Source organism: Bidens hawaiensis, unplaced genomic scaffold, assembly GCF_021521415.1.
Source record: "Bidens hawaiensis isolate Kalapana, Puna unplaced genomic scaffold, B.hawaiensis_p1.1 tig00004357_1, whole genome shotgun sequence".
Taxonomy (NCBI): Eukaryota; Viridiplantae; Streptophyta; class Magnoliopsida; order Asterales; family Asteraceae; genus Bidens; species Bidens hawaiensis.
The window spans coordinates 1253443-1273096 of record NW_027491262.1 but is presented as its reverse complement, the minus strand read 5'-3'; the positions used below and the strand labels follow the sequence as shown (position 1 = coordinate 1273096).

At 34.8% G+C, this 19654-nt stretch overlaps 2 protein-coding genes across 2 annotated transcripts; both read right to left on the bottom strand.

Annotated features, from left to right (window-relative positions):
• Positions 1-1287: 1287 nt before the first annotated feature.
• On the bottom strand, positions 1288-5587 carry LOC143626319 (transcription factor bHLH18-like). Its single transcript, XM_077096451.1, has 4 exons — positions 5504-5587; positions 3480-3938; positions 2142-2516; positions 1288-1426 (listed from the first exon to the last, which is right to left on the bottom strand). Exons 1-4 carry the CDS (start codon positions 5537-5539, stop codon positions 1352-1354), a joined length of 945 nt encoding a protein of 314 aa, XP_076952566.1. The 5' UTR covers positions 5540-5587; the 3' UTR covers positions 1288-1351.
• An 11195-nt stretch (positions 5588-16782) lies between these two features.
• LOC143626318 (transcription factor bHLH18-like) lies at positions 16783-18973 on the bottom strand. Its single transcript, XM_077096450.1, has 4 exons — positions 18938-18973; positions 18352-18855; positions 17402-17782; positions 16783-16899 (listed from the first exon to the last, which is right to left on the bottom strand). Exons 1-4 carry the CDS (start codon positions 18971-18973, stop codon positions 16819-16821), a joined length of 1002 nt encoding a protein of 333 aa, XP_076952565.1. The 3' UTR covers positions 16783-16818.
• Positions 18974-19654: the final 681 nt, after the last annotated feature.

Genomic DNA, 19654 nt, shown 5'->3' with positions numbered 1-19654 from the left:
TTAGAATTCTCGAAACAAAAAGGGCGCAACTGGAGACGAGGGCAACAACATGAAACGACCGTGGGGGTGTTTCAACAATACGGATGGTATGCTTGTTTAGTGGCTCGATTGTGTATGTTCGTTTAGTGGCTTGAATTTAACAATCGAGGTGACTGTGATGGAGTTAGAAGAGAGTGGGGTGCTCTTGTAATTTTCGATGCTTTGTATAGTGTGAAGAAAGAAGAGAGATAATTTGTTGATAAGCAATTTTGCCTACTCACAAAACATTCCAATGTCTGTTTTATCATGAGTTCGCTACTTGCCTGTATGTATAAACACTTTCACAAAATGTCTACTATCTTCAAACCACCTTAATCTAATAAAATATATTTTCCCCATAGTGTTTAACTAGAAAAATGATCTTGCTTAATTATGGGCTCCTGCTAAGGACACCCACCACACCCATGAATACGCCGCGTATAGAGCTATACGCGGCGTATTAGGGTACGATTTGACGTCCTAGCCAGGCTCGGCTGTCATAGGGTTGTCATATTGTAGGTCTATACGCCGCGTATAGGTTTATACGCGACGTATTGGGTTTTGTATATTATTGGCTCCCTCCCCCTCCCTCTCCATCCTTTCTCTTTTCCTTTTTTTTACCTCACCCTCACCCTCTTCATTCAACCAACAACAACAACCATTTATTTCCGAAGTCGGACGAGGAGGAGCCCGGATACGATTTATTTCCGGAGTCGGACAAGGAGGAGCCCGGATACGCCGTTAACGGTCAGTTGGACTTAAACCAGGTTTCGTTTTATCTTTACTTAGTACATGTTAGGACATAGTTGTACATGTTAGGACAGAGATTATGTGACTGGTTTAGTTTTGTTATCTGACGATTTGAAATTTGTCTAGGCACCGATTACTATACTACCCCATGCCTACTATATAGACACCACCTAGATGCCTAATATTTAATGATAATAATTAATGATAAATAACAATAATAATAACAAAATAACAAAGAAAAAAATAAAATAAAAAAAACATAATAAGACAAAATTTGTGGTGTTTTCTAGAAACACCGACTCATACGTCGCGTATAATAATTACGGCCACCCCCCTAATTGCTAAAACACCGACTCATACGCCGCGTATAGCTCTATACGCGGCGTATGAGTCGGTGTTTTAGCAATTAGGGGGGTGGCCGTAATTATGTGAAAACCTAGAGCTACAAGTGAAAACCCATTTCAAAATAGGAGATTATCACAACATGTGCTAGACAAATGATACAAAGAAAAAAAGAAGTTAAGTGTATCACTTCACCTTCGCTCCTCTCCAAGATCTCTTCAAGTTAACATGTACGTGGGTGTCAATGGAAATCTCTAAGAGTTGACATCAAGCATTTCACAAGATATTTCGCTGTTATAACCATCTCATCACTCATCTGTAAATCAACAAGGAAATTATTGTTGAACATCTTTTAATATAAAATACTTTTTGCCCTAAGAACATGAAGTCATTAGTGGAATAATGAGTTTTACTTGATCTATCTTAACTTGGTCATTTGCCTCACTAATGTTATTGTTGGCTAGTGCATGCATAATTCAAATATATAATACTCATTACTAGAAAATAGCTCATCTTCCTACAAAAATTTACTACTACGTGTAATTATAACAAATTTCCGATAAATTAAAAAAAAAATAAATAAACTATCCCTGATTTGCTACAGTACTGTAACAAAATAGTGACAATACGATTTTTCGTTGACTAATTGTTGCTAACTATAAAAAAAACATTTATCAATTATTTTTATTATTTTCATGGAAAACCATATGAAAACATTAGAAATATAATTAGTTGTGTTATCATAGATTCATAGTATTTTACTTTTGTTGGAAATTTGTAGTTAAAATAGAAAATTAAATACATAAAAAAGTCAAATAGGATTTGAACTCTCCTCATGTCTTTTTGATGTACGGTTGTCAGGATGTCCCATTGGGACATGATCTAGTTCTATAGCTAAGTATTTTTAAAAATAAACGTTACAATTCATCTATAAGATTGGTTTCCTAACAAAACATAAACTAAACATAAAGTAGCAATTCTAACTGTAACATCTTCATTAGGTTTTCCATTAGAACTATATACTCACATACCTGAGCAGTGATGGTAATTAGATGATCAGTGCCAAAAGGAACAACGCTACAACAATCGATGGTAACATGAAGTCTGTTCATCTCCGCCACCGTTTTCAATAATATTATTGATGAGCTTTCCATGCAATAGATTCTCACTAGCATTTTGCTTCCTGAAACTCTTGCTTTGATCTTAGGAATGAAAGTGCTGGTACTAGGTAAATAATTTGTGTCATCAGAAGAAGAAGCAACATCTTCATGAACACCACAAAGCTTGATTCCTGATTCCTGAATAACATCTTTTCCCTTGAGTGATGTTTCTTCTAGTTCCTTAACCCGGGTTTGAAGTTGTATTATGTACCTCCTGGCATCTTCTAACACAGTAGCCTTATCCATCTACAACAATAGATAATTAGAAAACGTGCAAAATGAGATGGTCATTAATCTAAAGTTAATCTATAATAAAGTTTGCGTTACGTAAATCCATTATGCCAGATTTCTAATCACGTATGTACATAACATATAATCCCGAGTTTTGGTCTTTTTTTTTTTTGTAACATGGGAACCTGTTATAAAAAAACTCACGGGACTCAGCAATGCTAACCAATATATAGTAGTAAATCAGTAGAAACAAATTTGAACCTGAGACCAATCCTAAATGGGAACATGGTTTTTAGTTTAGGGGGTGTTTGGGATTCCTTATTTTTACCTCCTTAACTTATGACTTGTGATAAGTTAAAAAAAAGTGTTTGAGTTTCCTTATTATATGAGAAGATATGCTAATAAGTTAAGGAGGTGAAAATAAGGAATTCCAAACAGCCCCTTAACATTAGGGGTATAATTAAGTCATTCACCTTGCACAACTATGTTTAATGTTGTTTAAGCTTAGGGTATATCTTATAAGAGAGATGAGGTTTTGGATTCTTAATATTACCTCTATACTCTATCTATAGCGTGCTTTCTACATTAAAACTATAAAGCTGCTTGCCTTAATTGTTTGATCAAGTTCAAATAAAATTTAGAGTATTTTATGCAATTATGTTTTGTCAAATTGTCTTTATGTAATATGTAACGGTGCTAGGTAGCTATATATGGTAGTTACCATCAACCAACATTAGTTAGTTGATTGGTTAAATAACCAATAGGTAGTTATATAACCACAGTAGTTATACAACCGACGGGTTTAAATAACCGTTATTCATATTGTTATAAATAATTAAGGATGTCGATGTGAACAGAAAGTGTGTCTAGTTCGGTTTAATACAAACTTGTGTTTAGGGTTAATCCCTTGTTATTCTGCTTGTTTTAATGATCTCGTATTCTCGTGGATCATATAAAAGAGCAATAGCATGTTAGTACCTTTTTAATTCCTGGAAGAAGAGTAGACAAAGAAAGGAAGCGTTCGGCCAGCTTCTCTCTTCTCTTCCTCTCTGCTAAGACATGTTCTTGACTTTGTCTCTCGTTTCTTCTTGTTCTTTGCAACCTTGTGGTACTATCAATGGATTGAAGAAACTCATTTAGACTTGCCTCCTCTTCAGGCATCACAGCATCATGGCATGCTCTTGTAGGGTTTTTGAAAGATATAGTGAAAGTATTGGGTGATGGAGCTTGGCTTGAAGCAAAAGTGTTGGTAATATTAGATGCCTTATGATCTTGTTTGCCTATTTCACTATTAGTTGTTGCTATATGAGTAGACTGGCTTGATGCGACCACATTCGGACAACGTTTGAAGCTTTGGGAAGAAAATGAATCCACCAAGTCATTATAATAAGGGCGTGTTTGTTGATGTTTCAGGTGATTACCAGGCCCTTCCATTTCCTGATGTCACGTGTTTGTTGAATTAAGGTAAGTATATAACATATTAACACAAAATTAAACGATATAATAGTTTATGACGTTATATATATAGAACATATTCAAACGGATCAAGGCAAACTTTTTTAGTTGATTTGTAAAGTTCGTTAGTTTATTCCACAAATCATGCAGTGATGGCCATCAAGCAATCATATCTACTATGCACAAAGTTATTGTATATAAAAAAATGGAATTGGTGTATTATGTTGACCTTTTTTACTGTCTAGAAAATATGAATTTTGAAGACGGTTCAATCATTTATATAAATTGAGAAGCAATTACAAGCAAAAACATAGTTTTAATCAATGTTTTCAGAACCGAATCAAATAGCGAACAGGACGAGCAAGCATTCACCGGCTCAATTGGTTGGACCGGCCGAACAACTTTTCTCCCAAAAACGACGATTAAGGCTGAAAAAAAGATTTTTCAAAAATTTTTTTTTTTCATAATAAACCATTTCAACCGGTCCGGTTTCCTGATCGGACCAGTGAACCTATTCGAACCGGCCGGTTTTCTAGAAGCCGAACGATCTACATAGCCCGACTAGTCGGTGGACCGAATCCCGGTTTGATCAGCCGGTCCAATGATTTTGTTTTTCTAAATTAGGATTTAACCAAGTATTTCCGGGTGTTTTTGGGAAGTTTTTGTACTCATAGACAATTCACTTCTTATGCTAGCGAACTCCAAAAGAAATTGCCGTGCTTGCATTAGTTCGCTAACACGGGTAGCAAAATGCATAGGATTACAAAAACTTTAAATTACGTGCTAAAATTATTTAGATAAATCATAAACCACTCGCTAATCCTAAAATATCACCATTGTCTGAAAAAGATAAACTAATCAAAAGAATGATGCATCTTGTGGCTAACCATAAATTATGTTTACAATATCAGCTTTGATCGAATACAAGACGTCAGCACATATCAAACTTAGAAAATATCTTCTTATTAATTAAACATAGTAGTTTCTTCCACTAGCTTACAATCAATTCTTGTTGATGATAATCCATGCCAACAGCTTTTTATCTTGAAACGGTGTAACTTGACCTTTAGTTTCTTTTAAATGGGTAATTGTATATAGCCTTCTTTTTAGTTATTTAGCAAAATCTTTGTTTTTGTTTTGATCAGTTGTTGTTTAGCAACCCTATATTATTATAGTTAACGTTTTTATTTTTGTCTGAGAATCTTTGTGCATTTCAAGAGAGAATGATATCTACGTATTATTCTACATATCATTAACCCAACAACTATAGTAATCAACTAATTCTTTTCAAATTGATAAATATACCAACTAATTAACCTTTTTCTCCTAAAGTTGTTGACCTTGAGTTCGGATATTTTAAGGTAATATGAGTACTAAAGCGTTTAATTACTTGGTATGTATAACCCAAAAATCAGCATGACTATGAACTCTAATTAAGTAATCATATGACACATATAAATATAAATAATCTCCCATGGAATTAATCTACAACTCCTTTGAAAAGATACATCACCAGTCATTTCAAATCAAGGTCTAGCAATTCTTACCAGCTCTGGCACCCATGTCATGGATGGGTTATCCATTATAAGTGTGGTTTTCCGTATCTTGCTAAAATTATTTGAAGTACGACGAAGCGTAAAGGCCTGCAAGCTAGACAACGAAACTCTTTAGGTACATATCCAACCCGCCCAATTGATAATTTTTATGATTATAATTGTTCTTTTCCTATAATATTATCTAGCTTGGTTTCTTATGATAACTTGGAAGGCCACTAACCCAGCACAATCCGTGATTTATCTAATCCTGTTAGTTAGAAGGGTATTGACATGATTCATGAGTTTAATTTCTACAGAAAATTTCATCTAGTTATTCATCTACAATATTAATCTCAATTCATCTTGCATGCGAAAACATGATTATAATGTAATGATATATGACTCGAAGGATATCTAGCTAAAAACACAATTCTCTTACGAATACTAAACGGTAAAAAATTTGTATACGACAATCTAAGCAACACCAAAAATCTTCGCCTCATAGAACCTAAGCCCAATGCTTTAATTTGATTATGTAGCATTTTAAGCAAAGCTAAAAGCTATTAGTATTTAAGTACCAAACTAGTGTTTAACAATTCAAAATATCAAGACTAAAAATATGTAAATAATTAATATTGTTTACATACGGTTTAGCAAATGTAAAGTCTTTTAAATCCTGATTGCAAAGCTGATTGTCCTCAGTGCATGAGATTGTGCCAAAGAATGTGATTCTTTAAGCAAGTGATTAGTTGTGTTCCAGAATTTCATCTCATATGTTCAAATTAGGAAGTATTATAAGCTAAGAGAACAGCAGAATCAACACCTATTGACATGAGGTTTATAAGATGAACAAGCTTACTATGAGTCTAAGAAAATTGGATATGTTTCGATGTTCGAATTCAGGACCATTACATGCATTTCCTTATAGATAAAGTTGTTTTGATTTATGTTTGGTTGGTTGGTATATGAATCTTCTTTTGATTTCAGACATAAAATTACATGGACTTGAAATATTTTTTAAACCACTTTACGCTTAATATTTCATTTATAAACGCAGATGCAAATTAACTTCAGATATTGCAACAAAATAAAGCTTCCAGATCATGCATATAAAATTAATAACTCAATCCAGTTTATAACAATATTTGGCAATTTTTTGTGATTTTGACATAATTGTAACAACCAATTGAGTAACACAAAATATGATTAAATTGACCAGAAACTGGAAATGAAACCCAAACTGTGTTTGATTAGACCACATGCAATAAAGTAATCTATTTTAAAAAAAATCCAGAAATATTCAAAAAAAGATAAATTTCATCAGACATCTATCCTAATCCACTTTCCCAACTTTTAGATCCGAAAATTGAAAACTAATCTGGGCAAAATGGTTCTCTAAATTATAATATGATTTAATGAAAGAGTACATACATAGATTTTACAAATCCAATATATCTCAACATTTTGGAAGTCTAAAATCATGAATTTCAGCAAAAGTATTAACTAAATCATGAAAGAAGGTTATTATAACTAGCTATCCAAATCACCTTGAGGGTGAATATAATTGAATCCAGTACTAGTTCTAATCAACTAATTTCTTACAATGAAATTAGGGTTTTTGTTCAAACACATATGATATGTTTCATATCTTCTCTTATAACCATAGATTTGCAGAAAGAAAGGTTAAGGGAAAAGGAGAGAAGATTGCCTACCTTAATTAAAAACTTCAGATCTCTTCAACTGCTGCTAAAATTGCTTCTGACGTATGAGGCTGTTGTGATTGTAGTCTCATGCATTTATAAGTAAAACCAAACTCTAGCTCCAAGAAAGACCGTGAGCCCTAAACTATGTACATTTATGACAATATTAATTATTAGCATAACATAGTTGTGTGCATATATAGACAGAATTAGAATTACAGAAATTGTCTTTTATCTTCCACACAAATTTCACTCGTTGTACTTGATATTTAAAATTGATCTTTTTTGTCCTTTACGAATCTAAATCCAACAGTGTTTGTCCTTTTCGTCTAACCCGGTTAAAAATTCTCGTTAAGTCAGGTCATGTACCTTGCACATGAGGGCAAATTAGTCATTTCACCTCTTAAATTAAAAAAATATTTTAATAAATAAAGAAAAACAATTAATATATAATATATATTTATATTATTTATCTCTCTCCCCCTTCTTCTTCCTCCATAGCCACTACCAAGCTTTCCGGCGACCACCACCGCTGGCCACCACCGTCTTCTCCGGCCACTCTGGAATTGAAGCAGATCAGAAGGTGTGTGTGGAATTTTAACCTTTAACAAGTGAAATATACCCGATTTTTATACTCAACATCGTCTTGCTGCAACAAAGTAAAACATGTGAAAAACCAAATATCATTATTATGTGAGACTAAATTAAACAGCAATAACACATAATAATCAGATTATCACTTCCAAAAATACTTTAAAAAATAACTTGATAAACCAGTTTTGAGCTCAATCTTTACAGTGAGCTTTCCAGCAGCAACAATTAAGCATCAACACATGCTTACTTTCAACCAATTAAACCTAAATTAATACAAACCCTAGCAATTAATCTTTAGGGCCGAGAACCACATCTGGTTTTGGTTGCGGACATGGTTTCCTAGAAGTAGGTGGCCGGAATCAGCCGATGTGGTGGTCGCCGGCGTCGTCAACAGTTGGGTTTGAGACGGGTGATGAGGATGACATCGTAAATCATGAGCAGATTGATGGGTTTGGACATTTTTGCAGGGGTTGAGGCTATGGTGTTTAAGGTTAGAGAATTGAGAAGATTGGGGGAACGGAGAAGATGAAGATGTCAGATCCTAGGAGAGAGAGAGAGATGGGTTAATTTTAATTATTTTTTAAATAAACAGATGAAATGACCAACTTGCCCTCATGTGCAATGCACATGACCTGACGTAACGAGAATTTTTAACCAGGTTAGGCGAAAAGGACAAACGCTGTTAGATTTTGAAACGTAAAGGACAAAAAAGATCAATTTTGAAGATTAGGGACAACGAGTGAAATTTGGGTGAAAGATAAAGGACAATTTCTGTAATTATGTCACATATATACAAAGTTTATTTATATTGTGTTTATTCTATACCCTTGCACTTATTCATTTGACTTAGACCGTTTACATTAATACAGAACTAGTTAGCATGAAAAATAATATTTTACTCATACACATTTTTACCTTCAACAATACCATATTATTTTTCCGTATGCAAACTACTTTTTATTTAGTTATATATTATGTGAGAAAAATAAACCAATTTTTCATCCGTAGACCGTATGCACTAACAAATGGGGGATCAAGGGCGGACACGCCTCAGGCCTGTTGGCCTTAATTGTGCGATCAAGTTTGATTAAATGTTGCGGAGGCAATTTTGCAATTAGTACAAAGTATAGTTTAGGGTTCTTTATGCAACATTTGTAAGTTAGAGGGTCTTGATGTGAATATCAGGTAGTTATATAACCGCCATGGTAGTTATAACCGCCAGAGGTGGTTAATTAACCTCCATAAGGAACACTATAAATAGATGCTCGATGTAAACATTTGTATCGTGTCTTGTTCGATCGATAAAGTTTGTGTTTCGGGTTAATCCCTTGTTGTCATTGTTTTCCTTTGTTATGTTCTTGATTGTTTGGTTGAATCGTGATCTCCTGGGTCCTATATTGGTATCAGAGCCATGTTTTTCTAATCAATATGAAGTTTCCCATGATGCAAAATCCGGTGGTGTTAAGAGATCGGCGGGGCGAAAGTTTGGCGACAGGTCGAGAGGTGTTCAACCAGGGTGATTTGGTTGATGAGGATTCTTTCAAGAGTGAACTGGGCATGACACTGGATGAGACCGCTAGGAAAGGCAAGGTGTTGCCTGTAATGCGGGTAAGAAGTCATTAGGGTTCAAGAAGAAAGAACGGTTACCGGAATTTTAAGTTTGGGAAAAATTAAGAAGGTTCAAAGATCAAGATCATTATATTCAATCATCAATCAAGAATTCAGTGGCGGTTACTGAGTTCTTGAAAAACAGAAAACCGAGTGGCGAGATTCGTTGCGAGTCTTGTACATCAAACAATTTTGGTGTTAGGGCAAAACAATTAAGAAGAATAGGTTGGCTGTGATAGTTCGGTGACGGTTATAATTGGGTCAAAGTTTAACGAGTCGGGTGTGACACATTGTGGCGGCTGCGGTGAGATCTGGAGGAAAAGATGCAGCAGCGGTGGGAACGACGGAGGTTCGTTCGTTAGAACCGAATCAGGGTAGGCAGAGGCTTACTCAGTGGTCATCGATGGAAGCCAAGAAACGACAACGGTGTGTAACGACATCAAAAGCGACAGGAGGCCGCGGGTATTGATGTGTAGGGATGTGTTTGGATTTAGGTTTGGGAAATAGATCATCATTGAGGATGGTTGGAATCCCAGTGTTTTGTCCTAATCACGCAGGAGGCGTGCAAAGAGCAGCTTGAATCCAAAGGTATTAGAAACACAGGAAGACAATGGTTCGGGGGTGACCGAGTGGCGTTCGGTGTTTTTTAATAAATGGCAGTAGCAATTCCACATGCAATCTAACCGGGGAGAACCGAAGTTCAGCAGGAGGCTGAAGGGAATCCGATCAGAGAGCGTTTTGGTCGAGGGTTGCACAAGGTGTTCACAAGAAAAACGAAGAGTGAGAAGGAAGCCATTTACAGAACCATTAGGATACAAGACAAGAAGGATCAAGACCAAGTGAAGAAGACTCAAACTTGGACCAACAATTAGGGGGGTGAATGTTGGCCTTAATTGTGTGATCAAGTTTGATTAAATGTTGCGGGGCAATTTTGTAATTGGTACAAAGTATAGTTTAGGGTTCTTTATGCAACATTTGTAAGTTAGAGGGTCTTGATGTGAATATCAGGCGGTTATAAAGTTAGTTATATAACTACCAGGTATTATATAACCGTCATGGTAGTTATAACCGCCAGAGGTGGTTAATTAACCGTCATAAGGAACACTATAAATAGATGCTCGATATAAACATTTGTATCGTGTCTTGTTCGATCAATAAAGTTTGTGTTTTGGGTTAATCCCTTGTTGTCGTAGTTCTTCTTTGTTATGTTCTTGATTGTTTGGTTGAATTGTGATTTCCTGGGTCCTACATATTTGACTTAGACCGTTTACATTAATGCAGAACTAGTTAGCATGACAAATAATATTTTACTCATACACATTTTTACCTTCAACAAATACCATTTTATTTTTCCGTATGTAAACTACTTTTTATTTAGTTATGTATTATGTGAGAAAAATAAACCAATTTTTCATCCGTAGACCGCATGCACCAACAAATGGGGGATCAAGGGCGGACACGCCTCAGGCCATCAACACCACACCTGGCATGCGACCTCCACCTAAGCCATGAATGGGTGTACAATTTATGCGTTGCAGGTCATCTTATCGTTTTTAATGAAACCTCTTCCATTAATAATGAAAACTCAATTGTAGATTGGTAGTCGGAAATATTAATTCGTTTAGGTGAAGAAAACGGGACGGATTCAAAACATGTTGGATCGAAGGTCGTAGAAAACAATTACCTATCAAATCATAGTAGAAGAAATAGGAAACAAATCATAGTAGAATAAAGGTAGAAATAAAACAATGAAGTTTCTAAAAAAGGAACTTCATTAGATATTTATAAATCAAATTAATTACATCATAAGTTTTCATCAACCTTTTTATGTCATTTATGACGGCTACAAATAATCGAAGTTTTATATAATTTACTATAAAACGATTACAATAAAGTGGCAGGCAAACGGGCAACAAGCTGCGCCGCAACCCCATTTTGAACAACAAAGCCAATCCTGCTAAAAACGAAGCTTTGAGACCTAGAAGCTGAAGAGGTTCCGTGTACGACGCGCTGAACCCTACTCAAAAATTTCACAGCCTCTGGAGCCAGAAAACCAAATGTATCAAAGGCAAATGGTAGAAAGACATGTTGATTATCTAAACAAGCTTTCCCGTGTTTAACAACTTTGCCCGATTCAGCCTTCAACGCAGCCTGACCCACAACAAACACACGGTCCCTGAGCCCAACAAGAGGAGACACTCCTGTAAGATCCACACAGGCGTGTTTCCCCCCTGCCCACCCGAACACAAGAATATCAGCTGGTCGTAAAGTAGACCTCCATTCAATAGGATCTGTGAGAAAGTTAACAGGGGCCTCCTTTTTAGCAGAAATCCCTGCCCGTTTAAGAACATCACACAGAACATCCCTAACCAGATCATGTCTGTATTAATTAAAGACCAACTCAATTCTGTATTAATTAAAGACCAACTCAATTCTGTTATTTGTTACCCTTCATTCAAATGTGAGCATCCAAACTAGATTTTTTTCCACATTTTTTTATTACTCATGTGGTGCCTTTTCATAGTTGGATTAAAAAAATAATAACTTTATTATGAAAAGTTAAGGCCCAACGCTTTATTGTGGGGCGGTTCGAAAAGTTCGATGCTCGAAGCTCGGGCTCGTGGATCGTTCGAAAAAAGCTCGATCAAAACTAGCTATAAAAAGTTGATTTGAAACATCCTGAGCTGATTTGGATCATTTTTGTAATCGAGCCAAACTCAACTCTGGCTCGGCTCGAGTCATGGCTCGGCTTATTGGCTCGATCTTAAGTTCGTTTAACTTCAAATTCAAGCTAGAGCCTAACTAAGTTACCCCCGTTTAATTTCGAGCCCGAGCTCGAAAACACCCTGACTCGACTCGGGCTCGGCTCGTGAACATCCCTATTTAGAAGTAAACTTGTGTTCTGGTGTTGTATAATCATTTCAATTGATTTCTGGAGAGAGGGAAAGAAGCTAGAAATCATTGTAATATCTGCAAAACCACCAAAAAAATAAAGCGAAAAGAAAAAAGAAAATAAAGTAGGGAGGTTATTATTAGAAATAGTTTAACTAAACTATTGTTATTAATTTATAATTATGTATTACTATAGTGTAGGGGCCAATAATGTAAAATTTTCAAAAGTCCTGTCAATTAGGTTAGATTGTCAGCGATCATCATAACACCACTTGTTGATGCGGTATATTGTTATTAATCAAGCTGCTTCGTTATGTATATGTAGGTTGTAGTCAAGAACAATTGTTGTGACTATTATTCAATATACACATATGATTTGATCAAGATGTAATATAGATACAAGAAATGAAGAATATTGACCAACGACATTGAGAGAAATAGTCACGATATCGTTCATGTTATGTCATAAATGTTGCATCTCGATGTGGTAAAAGTCTAATTTCACAATTGTGTAATGAATTTGATGGTAAAAACTAGGACCACGACTGTTTTACCTTCTAACAGTTATAAAAGAAAAACATCAAACTTGGTGGGGTATTGAAGATTTTGGGTAGTAAATCCGTTCGAGAATCGAAGATTAGACCCACTTTTAGGGTTTTGTCTTTCCAGTTTTCGACATGACCATGTTTATTTATCTGTTTATTTTCATTTCCGACACTATGTTAGGCTAAACCTTGTTAGTTGCATTTTTAGGAACGTCCATAGCATTTAAAATACGTAAAATTCACCATATATATCATTTATCAGCTACTATAGGCGTATCTTGTTATTTCGTGAAATAGTTGTTTTGGTAAACCTAAGTCTACATTGAATGAGTGTTACCCTTTTTGTAGGTGTGGAAGTGTCACGATGGATGGCAATGAATATTGGAAAGACTTGAATAATGTAACAACTGAATCATTTGAGATTCAGTCTGTTTTAAGGAAAAAATATGCCATTTGTTGGTTGAGTGAGAGACTATTTTATGGGCTTCAAAAGAAAAAGAAATTTAAAGGCAATAATGGGCTTAAATGAACTAGTGGGCTGAAAACCCAATCAGGTGGGCTGAAAAATCAATGGGTCAAGAAATAAAAGAAAAGAAAAGTGGGCCGATTACAGTAGTACACGAGATTCCGAAGGGTCAGGCCGTCAGGCAATATATTCTGACGAAGAACCAAGATTTTACACGGCTAAACCAGTTTTAATTTCAACACTATGGCTTCCTTATTTGATTTTTGATTTTACACCTTCATGAAACAATTATGTGATTCATTTGTTTGAATAGTTTGTTTGCATGATTCATGATCTTAAACTCGGCCCTATTGTGGTATATATTACATTATAAATATAGTATAAATAAGAGGTTTGGTGTCACTTTTTTTTATTAGCTTTGTTTTGTTTTTATGTAAATTATTTTGATGCTTAACTAATTGTGATATTTTGGTGTGTCAGTTGTTTTGTAAAGGGTTTGGGAAATTAGAAGAAACTATGCACGTTCGAGGCGCACATAATGCTAAATTTCTTGGTACTTCATTTTTTGTTGCAGAGAACTCCTTTATTCGAACACACACACATATATTGTTTTCTTGACCTTCTTTCTTTAAACAGATTTTTGGTTTAATTTTTTTTCTTTTTCTAGTTTCAGCTTATAACTAACGTAAAGAAAACTGACTGGATGCCAATTTTGTTTTTCTTTTATATTTTATTTGTTTATTTTACTTCTAGTACCTTAATAAACGTGTCAAAGTTGTCTGAATTTGCGTAGGCTCACTGCGTTTGTTTTAGTTCCGATACCGTGACAAACATTACGAAACCGACGAAAACCGGCTGAATTTGCTTAGACTCGCCGCCTCAATACCCGGGATCGACTACAGTCGGGTTTTACTAACGCTCAAGTTTTACCAGCAGACGCTGCCCCATTGGTCCACCTCAATTTTTATATTTATTTATTTTTTGTTTTAGTTTTGGACAATAACACATGTAACCGAAGACTAAATTCATGTTGACTTACCAACGCTTAGAAATGACAATGCTTGGATTTTTCCATCGCCAAAACTCTAGTTGTTAATAAATAAGACATAATTACCGTTGGCCAGGGCCGGCCCTTGGGGGTGGCAGTGTGGTCGACGGCCACATGCCGACACTCCGCTAGGCCCGAAATTTTTTTTTTTTGAAAAAAATTATATGTATTTTTATTAAAAACAATATGTATATTTAATGTTTAAGCACAATTACATAACCACTAGCTTGGTCTAATGACAAATGAGTATTACTCATAACCAAAAGGTTGTGTGTTCTAGCCTCACTTGAGACATGTTTAATTCTTTTCTATATAAAAGTTTTTTACACAACCCAAATTATAAACAAGTAAGCCCATATCAAAATTAAATTGTTAATCCCAACAAAATACTCCTTTTACTTAAGGCCAAAAAAAATTTCGTCTTTGACTCAAAAGTTTTTGCCTTCTCGAAGCAAGTGCGTCGGCTAAAGGGTATGATATGTAGTTACCAACAGATTTATGTCAAATCGCTTATAATTTTCCCAATTGGCCATATATATCAACTAGCCTTGTAATGTCTTTATTCGATTTATTTTGTTAAAAGATGTCATATTAGGTTATAACAAATTGTTTTAGTGTTAAATACACACATATATATATAGGAAGAGTATCAAGAGAAAACTCATCTTTAAAGAGAAAACTTAAAAACTCCTAAAAAATTATTTTTAATTAAAAATAAAAAAATATTTTCAAAATTTTGTTTTTGCCATTATTCTTATAATTTCTTATCCTTCACTCGAAAAATTAAAAATTACAAAAAAAAACTGTTGTAATACACATACGTATTACTGTGCGATACCGTTGTATTACACATGTGTATTACTATATATTTTTAAGTTCAATAGTGTTTAATTGCACATATTCAATATTTGTGTATTGTATATATGTAGTAGTGTTGTATTATATGAAAAAAATAATAATAAAACAAAAGTCAATGTATTGCACATGTGCATTAATTTTGTATTACACATACGTACTAGTATGTATTCGATGTGCGTATTAATCTTATATTGCATATATACAACAGTGTGTATCAAATATGTGCAATAGTATTGTATTCTATGCAATACAACACTTTTGCATATATGCAATGTACACTATTACACATGTGCACTACACCGATGAGGTTACCGACAAGTTTTTTTTTTGAACCAATAACAACATATAAGAATAATGGAAAAAAAAAACTTCAAAAAATTTTTTTAAAAAAAGTTAAAAATACTTTTTTAGAAGATTTTAAGTTTTCTCTTTAAGATGAGTTTTCGCTTGAACCCCCATATATATATATATATATATATATATATATAATATGGTTTTGTAATACAAAGGCACAACAGGTTATAAAAAGTCATTTTGGCACAAATGGCTCGCCATGGGAACCCAGAACACATTACAAATTAAATACAAATAAATATTACATTTCTTTCAAATAAAATACTTTCCATTTCTTTCAAATAAAGTACTTCGCATTTCAAATATTAAACTAATAATCGCTCGACATCAAATACAAAGACAAAGATTTCAAGGCCACTCGACATTTCATTTTCGTTATTCAAGGTGGCCTTGTGTATTAACGAAAAGTTTTACACGTTATCACTTTTACTTTGATATCAATGTTGAGAAATTTATAGGCATGATTGCTGATGGGAATTCTGTCATATGCCCCACTATGACAAAACGGTTGAAAAAACGGGGTGATAATTTTATTAAAAATTAAACACTCGTTTAACGACAAATTAGCAATAGGTGACCAACGAAATCGTGGGCCCATGCCGGCAATCACATGAAAAGAATGGACAAGAATTCTATCACAAATAAAACCATATATTGAATTAAGCTAGACAAGTTATTTTAATTATCTTCCATTTTCATATAGATTTAGGAAAAAGTGACAAAAAACAATTCGGTAGAAAAAAGAGATCGATGTGAACCATCAAAGCGTATATCTATCATATTTATTTTAGAATGAAAAAGATAGCTCAAACTTTACATACACACAGTACCCTTTTGCTAGCTAGCCATAGAAAGATATATCTATCATATTTATTTTCTAATGCGTAATATAACAAAAAGGAGCTAGTCAAGTCCTGGATCGATAATCAAACACGAATTAAATGACTAACTCTCGTTTACATTAACCAAAAAATATTACTCAAAAAAACTGATTACAACTCTCAAACCCCTCAAACCCTAACTCGGTTTAACTCTTGATCTTGATGAACCCTAACTTGGTTGTATCTAGTTCATAATCTATAATGTCTAACCATAACTCGGTTTATATAGACTAACCTAACTTGCCAGCCAAGACAATACCAAATACAATAAAACCCTTTTAGTTCTTAGGTTGCGCCTTACACTTGGGACAAACAACAATTGAGCCAAAAGCTAGGTTAGGTAATTGCACTACTCCATTGTTGATTAGATCTTCAGATCCACTACATGTCAACCAAATTTGAAAGAGATAACTGCAAGCATTTTACAAGATCCTTGGCTGTCATGATGAACTCTTCACTCATCTACACAATTTAATGTAAATGATAGTCAACTTTTAGCCAATATAACATACACTACAAGATTTTTCATTTGACCCGAATGCCTATCCCGATGGCATGTTGTCGGTACTGGTTTTCCCAAACACATGTCGTTTTCCGTTGAAATAGGTTATGTAAGTCGTCGTTACAGAGTTTGTTGTATAGATTTGTTTGTAGCCACGACTAGGTGTCGTTACATGTCGCCAGCGTAGGGTTTTTCAATCGATGCCGTTTTGTTTTACCAGCAACATTAATTAAAAGAAAATAAATATTAGAAGACATTACCTTCTCCCGATTCGCATGTTTTCGGTAAAGGCTTTCACAACTCACAAGGGCCAAATATCCGCTAACTTTTCTCTGACGACATGTCGTCGGTGTAGTAGTTTTCGGTCAGAACAATATTCTTGTAGTGATGATCATGATCATGATCATAAAGTATAATATCTAATGGTCATGTTTTATAGTATATGATTGTTGTCTAACATACCTGAGCAATAATGATTATGAGAGCTGCAGTCCCATATATTGGAAGAACGCTATTGCACATGATGGTGAACTGAAGTCTCTCCATTTCGGTGAGGGCTTTCAACGCGAGCAGAGAATTTTTCTCGCAGTAAATTCTTACTAGTGCGTTGTTTCCAAGAATTCTTACTTTAATTCCAGGATTATAAGTTGTATTACAATTTGTTTCCTCAAAAGAAGACGCGTCTTGTTCTTGACAACCATGAAACTTGTATTGCCTCATTGAAGTAATTGATTCCTGGATGACATTTCTTCCACTATTTGATGTGTCTTCGAGTTCCTTCACTCGGTTTCGTAGATGTTTAATGTATTTACTTGCATCTTCTAGCACGGTAGCCTTGTCCATCTACAATAACAGATCATTAAAAATGTTCCAAGTCTAGATGATCATTTGAAACTTTAACCACAAAGCATGTCTTATGAATTATCACCAACATAATATACCAGATTAGCAACACTATTTGTATTTGAACTACTACTAGATGTTCTGACATATATTATTTATGAGACATAATTAGTTTCAACTGTATTTGCTATTCAAAAGGAGGCAACAGTGCAACTTATTGCCTACTTACCTGCCTCTCTATTGCAGGTGGATCTTTTTATTTGTCAAGAATAATAATAAATAAAAAAAATTGGTTTTGCCTTTGTAGGTGTTAAAAAAGCAGTAAAGCTTAGACTTATATGAAACATAAGTGCATGCTCTACTAGAAAACTGATAGGCTTGTGATGCAAAATTACATTCCAACGCAATTACGACGCAATGTTCATGTTGAAACCCTCATCGGAAATTCCTTTGCGACCAATTCCGACACATATATGAATTGTTTTGCGATGCTGTTCCATTACAAATATATAAAATATATAAATTGTTTTATAAAATTTCAGGTTGAAGAGCAGTCAATAAGTTATCACCTTTTTAATTTCAGGCAGGAGATCAGACAAAGATAGGAATCGCTGAGTTAGCTTCTCCCTTCTCTTCCTTTCGGCCAAGATATGCTCTTGGGCTTGCCTATGGTTTCGTCTTGCGCCAGAAACTCTTTTCGGGAGCTCTATGGATCCAAGAAGTTCGTTTAGATTGATCACCTCTTTACGTTTCATCCTATCATGGTATTCCAAATTGCATCCTCCATGGAGTTGATTTTGGTTTATAGTTGTTGGTGAGGTGAATTCACCAAATGATATAGTGAATGTGCTTGATGAGGATCCAACAATAGGAGCAAAAGAACTGGCCTTAGTATCCTTATAACTTTCGTGTTTGTCTAAATCTTTGCTAGTGATTGTTGCGTTAATAGATTGATCTCTTGTGACTAGATTCTGGTAACCTTTGAAACTTGGCGAGGAAAATGAATCCCTTAACTCACTATAAGGACGCGTTTGTTGAAGCTGGTTCATGAACTCGCGAGGATCTTCGATATCCTATATATATATAGTTTACAAGTTATAGTTAATCATCAAACAATTCAAAACAAAAATAAAGATGCATGGCAGATATTATTACCAGCTCAGGCAACCACGCTCCGTATGGGATATCCATTACAAGTATGCGTTACTTTGCTTGATCGGCTAAGAGTGCATATATATGGGAGTTATTAGGAGCCTGCAGAGCCACCGATATAAATATAATCAGTGCATACAATGGTCCTCAAGATTATGTGGTCAAACCATTATTATTCACAAAGATCCAACTTTAGGCCTACAACTAGCTTCGATTCAAAAGGGGGTAGCGGCGCAGCTTGTTGCCCGCTTACCTTCTGTTTCGATGAACTTACAATTATCTTTCATATAATAAAGACCAATATTATCTTAATTCTAAATTCCATTTACAGACTCCAAGTGTTCCATGTATATTTGGTGTTTTATATACAACTTCTTGAAGAATGCTGTCAAAACTTTTGTATGGGGCAAACAATTAATTAGGAACATGAAGAATGTTTCAGGGCACAGGATTTGTGAGAAGATTAATAAGCGGAAAACAAAGTGTTTTTAGGGGAGCAATAGTGTTTTCAGTACATCTAGGTAAGTCCCCTATGCCAAGTAGCGGACTTCAACTAACTTTTGTTTTGTTAAGGTGACAAATTTGATTATTGAAGTTGCGGACTCAAACAAAGAAGGCCTTTTACAAATACTTATTCGTTTTCCAAGACGCTTCAGACTGATTTTTTTTCCTACTTTCATGGAGTCCGTTAGTTGAACTAGCGGACTTGCCACGCCCCCA

Coding starts and splice junctions, on each gene's coding strand:
- LOC143626319 (XM_077096451.1), bottom strand. CDS start 5,539: ATGGATAACCCATCCATGACATGGGTGCCAGAGCTG. Junction 3,939..5,503: donor TGACATGGGTGCCAGAGCTG/GTAAGAATTGCT, acceptor ACGTGACATCAG/GAAATGGAAGGGCCTGGTAA. Junction 1,427..2,141: donor TAATTACCATCACTGCTCAG/GTATGTGAGTAT, acceptor GTTGATTTACAG/ATGAGTGATGAGATGGTTAT.
- LOC143626318 (XM_077096450.1), bottom strand. CDS start 18,973: ATGGATATCCCATACGGAGCGTGGTTGCCTGAGCTG. Junction 18,856..18,937: donor GAGCGTGGTTGCCTGAGCTG/GTAATAATATCT, acceptor ATATATATATAG/GATATCGAAGATCCTCGCGA. Junction 17,783..18,351: donor TCCTGCCTGAAATTAAAAAG/GTGATAACTTAT, acceptor CTGTTATTGTAG/ATGGACAAGGCTACCGTGCT.